Source organism: Ranitomeya variabilis, chromosome 2 (genome assembly GCF_051348905.1).
Source record: "Ranitomeya variabilis isolate aRanVar5 chromosome 2, aRanVar5.hap1, whole genome shotgun sequence".
NCBI lineage: Eukaryota > Metazoa > Chordata > Amphibia > Anura > Dendrobatidae > Ranitomeya > Ranitomeya variabilis.
This window is the reverse complement of record NC_135233.1, coordinates 978,491,172-978,508,599: the sequence shown is the minus strand read 5'-3', so window position 1 is coordinate 978,508,599 and position 17,428 is coordinate 978,491,172. Positions and strand designations below refer to the sequence as shown.

General features: G+C 44.0%; 1 protein-coding gene across 1 annotated transcript in view; it reads right to left on the bottom strand.

The window, feature by feature from the left end:
- Positions 1–17,428, bottom strand: part of LOC143808338 (putative serine protease K12H4.7) — a 130,600-nt gene that overhangs the window by 39,997 nt on the left and 73,175 nt on the right. Inside the window, exons 4-5 of the mRNA XM_077290865.1 lie at positions 14,950–15,085; positions 4,130–4,244 (exon numbers count right to left, since the gene is read on the bottom strand). Coding sequence (XP_077146980.1) covers positions 4,130–4,244; positions 14,950–15,085 — 251 coding nt within the window. The remainder of the gene's footprint in view (positions 1–4,129; positions 4,245–14,949; positions 15,086–17,428) is intronic.

The window sequence follows — 17,428 nt, the reverse complement described above, 5'->3', positions numbered from 1 at the left end:
GGGGGGGGGGGGGGGGGGGGAATGTCGGCTTATACATTATATATATATATATATATTTATTATGACTATGGACTATGAAAATTGTACATTCACGCTGAAGGCATCAAAACTATGAATTGACACATGTGAAATTATACACTTAAAAGTGTGAAACAACTGAAAGTAGGTCTTATATTCTAGGTTCTTCAAGGTAGCCACCTTTTGCTTTGATGACTGCTTTGCACACTTGGCATTCTTTTGATGAGCTTCAAGAGGTAGTCACTGGAATGGTTTTCACTTCACAGGTGTGCTTTGTCAGGTTTAATAAGTGGGATTTCTTGCCTTATAAATGGGGTTGGGATCATCAGTTGTGTTATGCAGAAGTCTGGTGGATACACAGCTGATAGTCCAACTGAATAGACTGTTAGAATTTGTATTATGGCAAGAAAAAAGCAGCCAACTAAAGAAAAACGAGTGGTCATCATTACTTTAAGAAATGAAGATCAGTCTGTCAGAAAAATTGGGCAAACTTTGAAAGGGTCCCCAAGTGCAGTGGCAAAAACCATCAAGTGCTACAAAGAAACTGGCTCACATGAGGACCACCCCAGAAAAAGAAGACCAAGAGTCACCTCTGCTTCTGAGGATAAGTTTATTCGAGTCACCAGCCTCAGAAATCGCAGGTTAACAGCAGCTCAGATTAGAGACCAGGTCAATGCCACAGAGTTCTAGCAGCAGACACATCTCTACAACAACTGTTAAGAGGAGACTTTGTGCAGCAGGCCTTCATGGTAAAATGGCTGCTAGAAAACCACTAAGGACAGGCAACAAACAGAAGAGACTTGTTTGGGCTAAAGAACACAAGGAATGGACATTAGACCAGTGGAAATCTGTGCTTTGGTCTGATGAGTCCAAATTTGAGATCTTTGGTTCCAACCACCGTGTCTTTGTGCGAAGCAGAAAAGGTGAAAAGAATGGACTCTACATGCCTGGTTCCAACCGTGAAGCATGGAGGAGGAGGTGTGATGGTGTGGGGGTGCTTTGCTGGCGACACTGTTGGGGATTTATTCAAAATTGAAGGCATACTGAACCAGTATGGCTACCACAGCATCTTGCAGCGGCATGCTATTCCATCTGGTTTGCGTTTAGTTGGACCATCTATTTTTCAACAGGACCATGACCCCAAACACACCTCCAGGCTGTGTAAGGGCTATTTGACCAAGAAGGAGAGTGATGGGGTGCTACGCCAGATGACCTGGCCTCCACAATCACCAGACCTGAACCCAATCGAGATGGTTTGGGGTGAGCTGGACCGCAGAGTGAAGGCAAAAGGGCCAACAAGTGCTAAGCATCTCTGGGAACTCCTTCAAGATTGTTGGAAGACCATTTCGGGTGACTACCTCCTGAAGCTCATCAAGAGAATGCAAAGAATGTGCAAAGCAGTCATCAAAACAAAAGATAGCTACTTTGAAGAACCTAGAACATAACAAAAAAGTGTGAAACAACTGAAAATATTTTGTAAGTATATAATTCCACATGTGTTAATTCATAGTTTTGATGCATTCAGTGTAAATGTACAATTTTCATATTCATGAAAATACAGAAAAATCTTTAAATGAGAAGGTGTCCAAACTTTTGGTCTGTACTGATACTGGTACTGAGATGTGGTCAGTGGTCCCCACCTGCAGAACCACTCCTATTATTAAGTGTGTCTTGATAATTGCCAATAATTTCCATCTGTTGTCTATTCCATTTGCACAACAGTATGTGAGATTGATTTGTCAAACAGTGTTGCTTCCTAAGTGGACAGTTTGATTTCACAGAAGTTTGATTTACTTGGAGTTATATTCTGCTTTTAAGTGTTCCCTTTATTTGAGCAGTGTATTATAGTCTGATGTGTAATTGACCAGCCGCCTTACTTTTAGGTCAGTACAGACTCCTGTTATTTTCTTTTTGCTATTGTAACACCCCAGGTAACCGGTTGTTACAGTGATGTTGCTTTCCCTTTGGGGAGGGTAATATCATGCTCAGAGGCAATGGAGTTCTCTTCACCAGGTAAGGCACCCGCATGCAACATATTCCAAATTCAGACCAGGAGGGGGAGCTCAGGACCCAGATTCAGGGGAGCTTCCCTCAAATATGGATATGTCCTGGTCTGGAGGAGGAGTTAGCCAGTCTGATAGAGACACTGAAGGAGAAGTCTGAGAGAGCAGACAAAGGCCTGGCAGCCACGAGGGAGCTGCAGCCTCCGAAAGGACAGATAACCTGAGGGGTTGTATGTGGTGGAGCTTCAGAGGAAAGGAGCAAAGAAGAGTTACAGGGCTCAGAGGGGAACTGTGACCGGGCACCCTCAGAGCCGAAGCGCAGTACCGGGTACCCGAGGCCTTAGTGGAACTGTAGGACACTTGGCAGAACCGGAGGGCTGAGAACTTTATGGGATTGGCCCACATCACACTTGAGACGCAGCAGCACCTGAGGAGCCCGCGGCATGATAAGAGTCCCTATAAAAAGGCTCAAGCTGCCCGTCATGCAGGCACCCGTCTCAGGACAATGGGAATAGAGGACTCTGCAGAAAGCTTCAGGCAGCAGGGACTTCATATACAGCAAGCGCTAGTTGGAAAGGCCCACGGACCTCGAATGGAAAAAGGGAATATTCCATTGCCTCCAAGCCGGCCAGGCCATACCATCACCTATGCCTGGTACCCTGGACTTGCGTGCTAACTACAGTAAACCAGGTAAAGACTTACAACTTGTGTCCTTTACTCATTTTACTGGCCTACACCATCATCGTCATACACTTCAGGACCTCTGGGGACCCCGCTTCACCTGTGGGAAAAGTTACCATCATTGTTGCAACAACATCCCCCAGAGGACCCCTTTAATGCAGCTTTGGTCCCGCTATTGATCGACCACCACAAGTGGTGTCCCAACAGACTCATTTACCATATCCCTTTAAAGACCTTTCCCCTTTTATTGGACGCCCAGGACCACGGACCGTATCGCAGCCGCCGTGACATCCACGGACCCGGTGCCAAGTACCCCACGGCCCTGGTAGGGCGCTCCACTATGCTCATGTGTTCTTTTAAGAAACTAAAGGACTTCATAGGAAAACATTTTTGGCATACACTCAACCATTTAGAGCCCTTCCAAAAACTGAAAGTTTAATTAAACTTCCTAAAACAGAATAAATCCTAGTTCAAGCCATAAGTAGGATTAAATTAACCTTATGAAACTGGTTAGAATTATTTCCTGGCGCTAGTTGAGGTACTACGCCCTGAAATATCATCCACAATATAAACATATTAACAAATGTACAAGAAGCGAGTGAAAGGTGGAGAAAAGACAAGCCAACAGGAGTAATGTTAGCATTATAGCTGGGGCCAACTTTAGTCATGAACTACTAAATGAACTAATTGACCCCAATGCCTATGTGATCCATCTATGACACACAGAAGTTAGAGGAATACTCATATCTTAAAAAAGAAACTGATCATGGTTTCATTATTTTAAACAAAAACAAAAAAAAACATTATTGAAGACCGTACTTTGGGGTGCTTACTAATTTTTCAGCTCTAGGCCTCATGTAGATGACTGTATAATTCGTACAAGTGCTAGAAAGGTGGAGAAGCTGATCAAACTCATTGGACTAACTTTCTCAAAATGGAGAGAAGATTGTTATGTGACCCTAGCCTTACAGGTTCTCCTCATTAATAAAGTGTTGACTGATAATGATGTAGCATTCCCTAAACGCTGCAGTGTTCCTGTTCTCAAAAGACGCCCTGATGGAGGAGAATAAGACCAGACCTGCCCATCAGTCTCCTCCAAAAATAACACTGCATTTCAGTTGGAGGACACTGATGGACAGGTCTTGTCACATACTCACCTACGATTGAGAGCCATAGAACTGCACAGTCAGTGAGAAGGCTGAGCCTAGAATACTCATTTTATTATTAGTATTGCCACAAAATCATGTCCAACAGGTTAGGTCATCTCCCCAACACATATTTTATCAGTAAGAAATATAAAGAACAGAACTGATTTATCAAAAACTAAATCTACATAACCTGATCTGCAATACATGGGTTCATAAGCAAAATACTAAATTACAATATATTTATAATATAGTGCAGGCAGCAACTGGGAACAAACTCACCTCAAACTCTCGATTGTCATTGTTATATTGAACTACATCCATTATATATTCAGCAATAGTTTCTAGCAAGAACGCCATGTCCATTTTCGATCGTATAACCAGAACTTGACATAAACTTGGAAAAAAATAAAAAAAATGAAGTTAGAAAGTAAACAAAAAAAAATAAAAAATTATATTTATTTTATTCCCCCCTCCCCCGTAACCTAATGCAACAAGCTACTTTTGCTTACACAAAAAAAAAAATTGCCCTGGAGCACAAATTGGCATGTATGCAAAATAGAAGCATGTTCGCATAAGCCATCAAAACAGACAAATCCCAAGACAGAAACAAAATGAACACCCTGCTGTAAGTAAAATCAATAGTGCATAGAAATAAGATGGGGTACTTAGTAAACGTCAGATCAGATTGTGTTAAGAAAAAAAAAAAAAAGCCTCATTTTCCGCTGCGAAAATGCATACACAAACCAGGTTAAAAAATTTAAAAAAAAAATAAATTAAATAAATCACAGTATTCTTACCTACCGGCGTTCCCGCGCAGCGATACTCGCGGCAGCTAGCGTTCCTAGTAATACATTGCGAAATCTCGCGAGAAGTCGCGGCCTCGCGAGACGGCGACTTCTCGCGAGATTTCGCAATGTATTACTAGGAAGTAACGCTAGCTGCCGGGAACATCGGTGACGCTGCGTGGGAACGCCAGTAGGTGAGAATATTGCGATTTTTAATTTTTTTAAATTATTTTTAAACATTATATCTTGTTACTATTGATGCTGCATAGGCAGCATCAATAGTAAAAAGAGAAAGAGCGAGCGAGAGAGAATTTCCCTGACGGAAAATTCTTCCAGGCATGCTCTCTTTGAAAAGGCGGGACCCGTCGCTGGATTCCTGCTTTTCACAGGCAGCGACGCATCCTGCGCCTATAGGCTACTATTGTAGCCAGTGACGGGCAGCGCAGGATGCGTTGCTGACTGGTTTTCCAACGTGCAGAAAAAAAACATTCCTCTGAACGTTTTCTCTGCCCGACAGACCGTTTTTTTAATGCAGGATCCAGTGAAAGACGGATGAAACGGATGGACATCCATCAATCTGTCGCGAATACAAGTCTATGAGAAAATGCAGGATCCTGCATTCTCAAAAAACAACGGATTGTGACGGGAGCTGAAAGACGGAAGTGTGAAAGAGGCCTAACAGCCATAACTGGCTAACAATTTTTTATTACCTCACGCAGCAAACTTCTTCACAGTCCCATACTGTGTATCAATTTTGTCTACTATCTGAGACACAAAAATACTGTCTGCTACTAGTATGTACATAGTTCATACCCCAGTCATACCCCAGGCACTGCTTCTGGATTTGCCATTTTAACTGTATTGAACAAAAAAGTAAAATTATTTGGCCTCATCACCATTACGGCACAAAGAAAGCCAGTACCACGCCAATATACAAGTTATTTTTATAACCTCAGCCAGCAGCACATTCGCCACAGTCCCATACTGTATAACAATTGTGTCTACTATCTGAGACATTCAAGTACTCCACTACCGGTATGTACATACTTCATACCACTGATGCACTGCTTATGAATTTGCCATTGTACTGGTCCTCAGCAAAAAAAATGTAATGAAACTTATTGGCCTTATCACCATTACGGCAAAAAGAAAGCCAGTACCCCGGCAATATATACGTTCTTTTTATTACCTCAGGCAGCAGTAAATTCCACCAGCCCCACATACATGCCTGTTAGTGCAAATGGTGTGAGACATGTCCGTTGCTCCTGTCAGCACCACTAAGCATACACAGATGTTAATTTCACCGCCCTCCCGATGTGATAACATCGGGCCTATTTCTAGCATGTGTTTATATTGCATAGATAGAAGAAAAGCAAGCCATTCATCTGCCATGTTCTGTAAAATCACTGCAGGAGCCGACAGGATAGAAGAGATGGATTACATACAGTAAATACAAATGGAATAGGTAGATATATAGGAGGTCAGTGACAAATACAATTAGTACAGTGTGCAAATTACTGCACTTGTATTTAATAAAAGATTATTTTTCTGAAAAGAAATGGCGTGGGCTTCCGCGCAACTTTCGTAACCAGCAAAAGGAAAAGCCTTGGAAGGGAGTAATATCCATGGAGCTTCCCAGGCTATTAATATCAGCTCACAGCTGTATAATTCGCTTTACTGGCTATTAAAATGGGGAACCTAAAAAAAAAAATAGGGTCCCCCTATAATTAATAACCAGCAAAGGCAATGAAAACAGCTGCGGACCGATATTATTAGCCTAGGAAGGGGCCGTGAATACTGCCCCCCCGGCTAAAACCATCAGCTCTCAGTCATCCCTGGAAAGGCGCATCTCACCCGGGTGGGCAGTCGTGTTCAATTGGCGTTGCAGGTCCCGGTCCAGCGCCTCCCTTCTTCTTGCAATGCCACCCTCCTACTTGCTTCATGGCTCCCCAGCATCGCACTCCTGGTCAGAGAGGCCCAGCGCCTGAGAACGGCAGTACTTTGCTCTGCCCTCAACAGGGCAGAGTACACCTGCGCAGGAGCACGATGCAGGGGAGCCATGAAGCAAGCAGGAGGGCGGCAATCATAAGAAGATGGGAGGTGCCGGACCAGGAGCAGTGACACCCATCGGACTGGACCACCCCCCGGTGAGTATAAAGCCATTTTTCTTCTTTTGAAAGTCTGATCGGGGGCTTATCTACAGCATTGCAGAATGCCGTAGATAAGCCCTGAAAGGCGGTGGCCGTAACTCATATCAGCCAAACCTGGTGACGGGTTCCCTTTAACACTGATAGCACATGCGGATTTTGCTGCATAACCTAAATGTTTAATTAGTCACTACACATGATGAATTTGCAACTTTTTTTTTTTTTTTTTCAGTGCTAGGGGAACAAAAATATATCCTATTCTCTTCCCTCGTCCTGTTGATGTATATACCTGCCTGATCCTACGCTCACTGCTGCACATCCCACAATGATTAGATGGCACACATGATCAGAGGCCTACAGGTGAGTGCTGGAAAACCGGAGGGAGCGGATCAGCTAGGAAGCTACGTGAACAGGACAGGTTAAATGGGTTGTCCCACTAAGTACACTTTAAATTAATAGATCTTGGAACAACAATTAGTTCCATAATAGGATATGTTAAAAAAATAGAATTATTCTTACCGTTAATTTGGTTTCTAGTAACCCACCACAACAGCACACCTGGAGGATGTTACCCCTTTCCTAATAGGGACAGGAAATGACCAAGACGTTAAATAACCCCTCCCTCATCCTCCCCCTCAGTGTTATTATAAAGGACCACAGGAGAAGGAATGCTTCAAATTATATTTATTCTTTTCAGAACGTATATTAAGCAAAGGGAGGGATCACTCCTGCTGTCGTGGTGGGTTACTAGAAACCGAATTAACGGTAAGAATAATTCTATTTTCTCTAGTAACCCCCCACGACAGCACACCTGGAGCAGTACCCAAGAGTAATATTTAGGGAGGGACTATAGCTCTAAGGACTTTTTCTCCAAAGGCTAAGTCTTCTTTTGACATCTGGTCTAGCCTGTAAATGTTTGGAAAACATGTGGACCGAGGACCACGTAGCAGCTCTGCATATTTGCTCAATGGAAGCACTGGCTTTCTCGGCCCAGGAGACAGCTGTTGTCCTAGTAGAATGAGCTGTGAATTTTTCTGGCAGTGGAAGGCCTTGAATCTGATTAACCTCCAAAATTGCTCTTTTGATCCAATTCGCAATTGTAGATTTGGAAGTCTTCTTCCCCTTATTCTGGCCGAGAAAATGAATAAACAGATTCTGATAATTTCTAATCTTCTCTGAAGCTTGAAGATAATAAAGTACCATTCTCCGAACATCCAAAGTATGGAATTGTTCTTCATTCTTTGGTTCCTGATAGAAGGAAGGAAGAATTATCTCCTGCGACTTGTGGAAATCAGAGACGACTTTTGGGAGAAAGGATGGATCCAGTCGCAGGATAAGCCTGTCCTGTAGAATTTTCATGTAGGGCTCATTGATTGACAGGGCTTGTAGTTCACCAACTCTTCTGGCTGTAGTTATAGCTACCAGGAAGGTGGTCTTCCAGGCGAGTTTATCCATACTTATTGATGACAAGGGCTCAAAAGGTGGAAGTGTAAGTCCTTTCAGGACTATATTCAGGTCCCAGGATGGGATTATATTTATGGGCCTTGGAGATATGCGGGATGACGCCGTCATAAATCTGGATCTAGCGAGAAAAACTGGTTCACTTTTGTGTTTTGACTGTTTGCGAATAGGTCTACTTCTGGCTGTCCCCACCTTCTGGCCAGTATCTGAAAGACTTCCGAGTCTAGGCTCCATTCTCCTAGAAGAATCTTTGTCCTGCTCAGGAAGTCGGCCTGTATATTTATTTCTCCTCTTATATGTAGGGCAGATAGAGAGAGAACATGTTCTTCGGCCCACGAAAATATTCCGGCTGATATTGTTTTTAGATCCTCGTGTCTTGTGCTTCCCTGATGGCGAAGGTGGGCAACTGTTGTTACGTTGTCCGAGTATATTTTTATATGGGAATTCTGAACAAGAGCTACTGCTGCTTTGAGAACCTCCTCTACCGCCTTTAGTTCTGTGAAGTTTGAGGATCGTTGGCTTATTTCGATTGGCCAGTCTCCTTGGAATATATGTTGATCTACCGTAGCTCCCCAACCTTTTCCGCTGGCATCTACTGTTCTAGTCACCGCTGGGTCCTGAAACCAGGGAACTCCTCTGACTAAAGTTCTCCTTTTGTAACCACCATGTCAATGAGGACTTTACGTGCGGTGGTATTCGGATGTTTTTGTCTAGAGAATCTGGGCATCCGTCCCAGATTGCCAGAATATGGAGTCTGGAGTATTCTGGTGTGGGCTTGTGCCCATGCCACCATCTGGATGCATGATGTCATGGTCCCCAGAACCGACATGGCCCATCTCAGAGATACTCTCTTCTTGTCCCGCAACATTCTTATCTTTGATGTGAGCAGGGTCCGTTTTTGTTTGGGTAAAAAAGATGTTTGGTAGTGAGTCTAACAGGACTCCTAAGAAGATCTTTGTTGTTGATGGAACCATATCCGATTTTTGGGGGTTTACCACCCAACCTAGAGACGACAAGATCTGGACTGTTTGAAGATGCTCCTGTAGAATTGGAACTGTGGGAGCCACTACCAGGAGGTCGTCGAGGTACGGGATTATGCATATATGCCGACCTCTGATGTAGGCCATTACCTCAGACATGATCTTTGTAAAGATCCTTGGGGCTGAAGACAGACCAAATGGGAGGACATTGAATTGAAAGTGGTCTCTCTCTTTCCCTCTGGCGACTGCGAACCTTAGAAATTTTCTATAAGTTGGATGAATTGGGATGTGATAATATGCATCCTGTAAATCTATAGTCGCCATGAAGAAATCTTATCCTATTAAGGGCACTGTCGATCTGACGGATTCCATCCTGAATCTTCTGTAGGTTACATATTGATTCAGAGGTTTCAGGTTGATTATTATCCGATGGGTTCCATTTGGTTTCTTTATCATGAATAGGTTGGAATAATGACCCTTGTTCTTCTCGTTCTCCGGGACTGTGGAGATCACATTGTTGGCCAAGAGATCCTGTACTCCCGCTATCAATGTGGATTGTAGCTTTGGTGTCGATAACCTTGTTGTCTTTAACCTTTTTTGGGGATATGATACAAACTATCTTCATCCCCTCTCTGACCAATGTTAAGGCCCACTGATCTACACAGATCTTTTGCCAGAATGGGAGGAAGTTCGAGATTCGACCCCCCACCGTGGTGGCGTCATTTCTTTCTTTGATTTTGGGTCTGGGAGAGAAAAAGATTCCTGTCTTTTCCCCCTTTTAGATAACTCCAACGTCCCGTCTTGCCTTTTCCCCTATATTGAGAAGTATGCTCTTGCTGAGTGCGGAAGGGCCTTTTTCTAGGGTTCCTGGGTTCTGGTAAAGTATTCTTTTTGTCTGAAGCCTTCTCCAGAAGATCATCCAGGGCAGGTCCAAACATATACTTCCCTTTGAAGGGAATAGAACACAGCCTCATCTTAGAGGTCATATAACCTGTTATGATCTGGTGACCTTGGAGCCGCATGAAACTTTCTCTGGAGTCGGCGGAACCTGTACTGACCGCAATCCTGAACGAACACCGCAACTAGAAGTAGCCGTGGGGTGTGCCTAACACTCCCTAGACACCTCGACACAGCCGGAGGACTAAATACCCCTATAGATGGAAATGGGAATGCTATCTTGCCTCAGAGCAGACCCCCAAAGGATAGGCAGCCCCCCACGAATAATGACTGAGTAGGAGAAGAATAGACACACGCAGGTAGAAAACAGGATTTAGCAAAAGAGGCCACTCTAGCTAAATAGGAAAGGATAGAACAGATAACTAGGCGGTCAGTATTAAAACCCTTCCAAAAATATCCACAGCAGATAATACAAAAAGTTCCACAATCTAACTAAAGACATGGAATGTATATCTGCCACTCCAGAGAATCCAGCAAGACTGAGAAAATACTGACACAATCTAAGCTGGACAAGAAAACACAAAGAATAGCACTGAATTGTGAAGCACACAACATGTGTGCCACAGGGAAAAAGAACCAGACACTTATCTCTGCTGATTTGGCAGAAAGGCAGGAGGAACCAGGCAGAGGTCCTACACCTCCCAACAACAATTGACAACTGGCAAGGACTAATGAATCCTGCACGCCTAAATACCCCAGTCAGATCTGCAATCAGCAGATACACCTGACCAGGACTGCAACTCAGGGGCAACTGCATTACCACCTACAACCACCGGAGGGAGCCCAAAAGCAGAATTCACAACAATCACCAGACCGGAACCTTAGCCAAAGTGCTCGTCTTACTGAGTTTGACAATGCAGATGATCTTGCTGTTACCCTCACTGCTTCTGCGGAGGCATCCGCTAAGAAGCCTGTTGCTTTCTGGAAGATAGGTAAGGAGGCTAGAATATCTTCTCTGGGGGTACCTGAGGACAAGTGCTCTTCTACACGGCGTTCCAAATTATTCTGCAAATAATATTTCCTCATATTTTCTCTAAATTACCTATCTGAATTGCAGTCATTGTTATTTTCCAGTCATCTACTATTCTAGTATAATTGCAATGTTTTGGAACAAACTGCCTATGAAAGCAGTATCTTTTTTTAAAAAATAAACACTCAAAATGCAAGTTCCAAATTATTATGCACAGCAGAGTTTTCAACTTTTTTTTTTTTTTTTTTGAACAAAACAATGGTCAATTGTGAAGTTATAAGCATTATCAGCTTATTACAAAATGAAATCAAACAGTTTTCAAGTGAAAACTTTATTCTAGGTGATGCTACATTTGCACATAGGACCCCTTGTTCGAAAGAAGCTTCTGAACTCTCTCGTCCATTGAATTTGTCAGTTTTTGGATGGTTTCTGCTTCAATTGTTTTGCATGTGGACAGAATACCCTCCCAGAGCTGTTGCTTAGATGTGAACTGACTCCCGCCATCACAGACACTCCTTTTGATGATGCTCCAGAGGTTCTCAATGGGGTTGAGGTCAGGGGAAGATGGTGGCCACACCATAAGTTTGTCCTCTTATGCCCATAGCAGCCAGAGATGCAGATGTGTTTTTTGCAGCATGAGACGGTGCATTATCATGCATGAAAATGATCTTGCTGCGGAAAGCACGGTTCTTCCTCTTGAACCATGGCAGGAAGTGTTGTTTTAGAAACTTCACAGATTATGGAGTTCATCTTTACCCTTCAGGGATCATAAAGGGGCAGACAATCTCTCTCCCCATGATTCCAGCCCAAAACATTACTCCACCTCCTCCTTGTTGGTGCCTTAGCCGTGTTTTCATGGGGTGTCCATCAACCAGCCATCCTCCACTCCATCTGGACCATCGAGCGTTGCACGGCACTCATCGGTGAACAAAACAATTTGGAAGTCAGTCCTCATGTATCGTTTGGCCCACTGGAGCCGTTTCTGCTTGTGTGCAGTGGATAGAGGTGGTCGACAGGATGGCTTACGCACAGCTGCAAACCTCTGAAGGACCCTGCATACCTCTGAAGGACCCTGCATCTGGTTGTTCTGGGCACATTGGAGGCACCAGCAGCTTCAAAAACTTGTCTGCTGCTATGACAAGGCATTTTTGCAGCTGCTCTTTTAACCTTACGCAATTGCCTGTTGGAAAGAGTCCTCAATTTTTCCTTAGCACGCACACGTGTGTGGTGGGAATCAGCTACATACTTCTTGATGTTGATTGTAGTCACGCCTTGACCTAAATACTCCACAATTTGTTGCTTCTCAGCAGCCGACACATCCTTTTTCTTTCCCATTTTGGCAAAAAATGTAGGCTGCTTAATAATGTGGAACAGCCTTCTTAAGTAGTCTTGCCTTTATTTGGACACACCAGCCAAACTAATTTGCACAGGTATCTGCAATTGCTTTGAGTGATATAAAGAGCCCTGACACACATCACCATCAATGAGTTTAAATGACAAACAAAAAAGTTCTAACCTTATCACTCCTAAACTCTTTGTGCATAATAATTTGGAACACAGTGTAGTTGCCCCAGCCAGCGATGCAATGACCTAGCAACACAGGTAGATACGGAGTTGATATTCAGTAAGGATGTTGACGTTTCCCACGACTTTCTTAGTAGTCCGTCCATCTTACGTTCCAGAGGATCTCTCAATTGGGAGGCATCCTCAAATGGTAGCGTGGTTTTCTTGGCTACCCTAGCAATCTGGACGTCCACTTTTGGAACCTCCGACCAGCATGAAGCTGTTTCGTCATCTACCGGAAATCTGTCCTTAATCTCTGCTGGAGTAGACAGCCTTTTTTCTGGGGATTGCCACTCTTCTAGAACTAAATCACGGATATTCTTATGAATGGGAAACACCTGTCTTTTCTTAGAACGAAGCCCCCCTAACATCTCTTCCTGTACTGACTGAGCCGTTTTCTCTTCCTCGATTTCCATAGTCTTCCTTACTGCTGTAAGGAGTTCTTCTATGTCAGTCGAAGAGAAGTAATATCTCTCTTGCTTCAGAGTCAAGGGATAATTCACCCTCCTCTGGGGGTTCGTCCAACGTCTCCCCTTGAGAGTCCTCCTGCCCTTCATCCTGTGAATTAAGTTTCCTTTTCTTAGCCTCAGGAGGAGCACTAGGAGAGGGTGTAGGTTGGGAAAGAGTGGCCAGAGAGGTTTTAATCTCATGCTGGATTAAGCCTTTGATCTCTTCCATCAGAGATGGCTGCTCTTCCCTGATAATTTTTTCTGTGCACTCTTTGCACAATGGTTTCTTGTATGAAGAGGACAGCTTCTTCATACAAACTGAGCATTTGCGGGTAGTTTTAGATTTGCCTCCTGATGCGGGTTCCTTGTCCCCCTAAAAAAGAAGGGGAGAAGGAATCATAAGATTATAACCCGCATCAGGGAGTGGACACCCTGGGCCAGACTACTCACTGGGGCTGAGATGGTGCTGGGATCTGCAGATGCAGAGCGCGAGGAAGCGGACATCTCCATGGTCTTCACCACACAGTGGTCCTACCTGAGATGTCTTCCTGTCCGGGGCCTAATATAGGCGACCGGACTGCAGCACCTGTCCCCATTGATAGAGGACCTCCTCCGATGTCCGGATGTACGTGGGAGGGAGACCGCCGACATAATCCGCGCCGTTCACCTTGCGTTCCAGCCTGGAACGCAAAAGGACCTTCCAATCCATTGAAGCCGGCGTCTGACGTCACATCCTGCCGCCGGCTTCAGACCGGAAGTCCTCACGCGCGCGCACGGAGGAGAAGGACTGGAGAGCTCAGAGAGGCCTCCAGCCGAAGAATGCCCCAGACCTTGCCTTGAAGGTGCGGAATGGTGGCAAAGAGTCCCGAGTCAGAAGAGACGGGAGCAGCACACGGGGAAGAGACGCAAGTCCGGTCCCAGCTGCCCAGCAATAATGCTTATATCCCCCGGTGACCGCTGCCGGCACAGTACACCTGGGATGACCTCTTCATCCCTAGTAGGGACAGGAAAAAACACTGAGGGGGAGGATGAGGGAGGGGTTATTTAACCTCTTGGTCATTTCCTGTCCCTATTAGGAAAGGGGTAACATCCTCCAGGTGTGCTGTCGTGGGGGGTTACTAGAGAAGATAAATATAAAAATGTTCCTGTGTCAAGATAATCTTACAAATGTGCCCCTGCTCTGTACTGTGCAGGAACATGGTCTGATCATACCACATCTCCTGGGCAGAAGAGGAAGCAAAAGAGAATACAGACAGGACAGCCGGGGATCACATTTGCTGGTTTTTGTAAGGAAGAACATTTCCCTGCCCGATTAAAAATCTGTAATGCCTCCAGAAGAATCTGTCCTGACTGTATATGCTTTTTTTGTTTCCTCCCATATCCAGGAGATGTGATATGATCAGACCATGTTCCGGTACAGTCAGACACATCAATTACACGGGGCACATTAATGCACAATAACAGCCAAATTGTACAACTTCATTCAATTCTAAGATATATTAATTAACATGTACTTGGTTCGTGGGAAAACCCCTTTACATGTGAGGTAACGTGTACGCGTCAACCCCTTTCAAGTTCTTATTATGCTTTTGGGGGGGGGGGTCTTGAAATTTGATGGAATCATTATTTTCCAGACAAATTAAGGCTTGATACCATGCCACTGTCCTTGTGTACCTTCAAAAACCGACTTACAAATATGTTAATTTTGGTATTTTGGAACAGTAACCGACATAAAAGATCACACCATGCAAGAACTAAACACAGGGTTTAAGTTGTGACCAACTTACTAGAAATCTTTGGTTATTTTTGCATAGTTCTCCTTGTAATCCAGGAGCTCCAGCAAGGTATCTGAGGCCAATTTAATTAATCCAGGGCAATCAGAGTGATTTCTTGACAGAGAAGCCTGTACAACTTCTAAGTATTCTACAAAGCAAAAGTGAAAATAAATATGACAAAAACATAGATAAAATTCAGTTTTTATTTTACAAACCACAACTTTAAGAAAGATTGTGCAGATTTGTTATATATATATATATATATATATATATATATATATATATATATATATATATATATATATATATATATATATATATATATATATATATATATATATATATATATATATATATATATATATATATGCATATATAGATATGGTGCCCCATGTACTACTTAATATATACAACCCACCACCAGCCAAGATGGATATACTCCAGCAGGCAGTGATTTTTGTATCACAGTATCCGGATGCCAAAATGTTATGCATGGGAGATTTTAATATGGTTCTCAATGTATGTTAGGATAGAATGAGCACTGCACATTCTCAGCCTATTAATTAAGAAACCACTTGCTTTGCATACTTTCATAACCAAGATGAGCTGGACTGATTTGTGGAGGCAGCAGCATCCACTTAAAGAATTCTCCTGTTACACCAGCCACTCGATGCTTATCTACAACTAGATGGTGGCCCGATTCTAACGCATTGGGTATTCTAGAAAATGTATGTAGTTTATTTATAAAGATTTTAGAATACATTTTATACACAGGATTCGGCCGGCCGCGACCAATTAGCGAAGCGTGGTTCAAATCCCGCGCCAATTCGCGGCTGGACTGAGCCTGTCGCTGATTGCTTGCGGCCGGCCACGTAGTATATAGCACAGCCACGTAGTATATAACACAGCCCACGCAGTATATTGCACAGCCCACGCAGTATATAGCAATGTGGGCATCATATCCCTGTTAAAAAAAGAATTAAAATAAAAAATAGTTATATACTCACCTTCCGTTGGCCCCCGGATCGAAGCGGTTACCGACGCTCCTCGCATGCTCCGGTCTGAAGAGTGCATTGCGGTCTCACGAGATGATCACGTAGCGGTCTCGCGAGACCGCTACGTCATTATCTCGCGAGACCGCTACGTTATCTCGCGAGATCGCAATGCATGGAGCGGTCACCGGAGCGTCACGAGGAGCGGGAAAGGCCTGTTCTGGATCCGAGGGGCTGACGGACGGTGAGTATAACACGATTTTTTTTTTTTTAACAGATCTTTTTACTATTGATGCTGCATAGGCAGCATCAATAGTAAAAAGTTGGTCACACAGGGTTAATAGCAGCGGTAACGGAGTGCGTTACACCACGGCATAACGCGGTCCGTTAGCGCTGCCATTAACCCTGTGCGAGCACTGACTGCGGGGAGTAAGGAGCGGCCATTTTGCCGCTGGACTGTGCCCGTCGCTGATTTGGTCGTGGCTGTTTTGCCACGACCAATCAGCGACTTGGGATTTCCATTACAGACAGACAAAGACAGACAGACAGAAATAGTGACCCTTAGACAATTATATAGTAGATAGACAATGTATTTGGGAAAAATGCCGTTTTCTCACACTTGAGTACAACTGAATATTCTCCTAAGATAGTGTCAGATCACGCTAGACTGTGGCCCGATTCTAATGCATCGGGTATTCTAGAATATGCATGTCCCCGTAGTATATGGACAATGATGATTCCAGAATTCGTGGCAGACTGTGCCCGTCGCTGATTGGTCGAGGCAACCTTTATGACATCATCGCCATGGCAACCATTATGACAGCTACGTCGATACTGTGCCAGTCGCTGATTGGTCGAGGCCGCCTGGAGACGCGGGATTTCCATTATGACATCTACGTCGATACTGTGCCCGTCTATGATTTGGTCGAGGCCGCCTGGGCCTCGACCAATCAGAGACGCGGGATTTCCAGGACAGACAGACAGACAGACAGAAAAACCCTTAGACAATTATATATATAGATAGACAATGTATTTGGGAAAAATGCAGTTCTCACACTTGAGTACAACTGAATATTCTCCTAAGAGAGTGTCAGATCACGCTACACTGGTAGTATGTCTTCATCTAGGGAGTCCTAAAAGACCTAAGGGATTCTGCTTACATCCGTTTTGGCTATCCCTTATAGGAGAGCATGATCGAATAACAGATCAATTGGAGGTATTTATTAGAGATGAGCGAATTTTTCAATGTTCGGTTTGGATTATGTTCGCCGAATTTGCAATAGTCACTGAACATAACCAAATGCCATTCAGCTCAATGGGAGGCAAAAAGAAACGCATGCACACCTCATAACAGCCCCAAATGCTGCCAAAACACATCGAATGAGTGACAGAAACCAGGAAAGTGGCCTCAATTCACCCACAGTTCAGATTTTAGCATGGAACTGCAGCAGACAGGTATGAGGTATCGGGGTCTGGGACAGCATTTACAGCTTTCAATT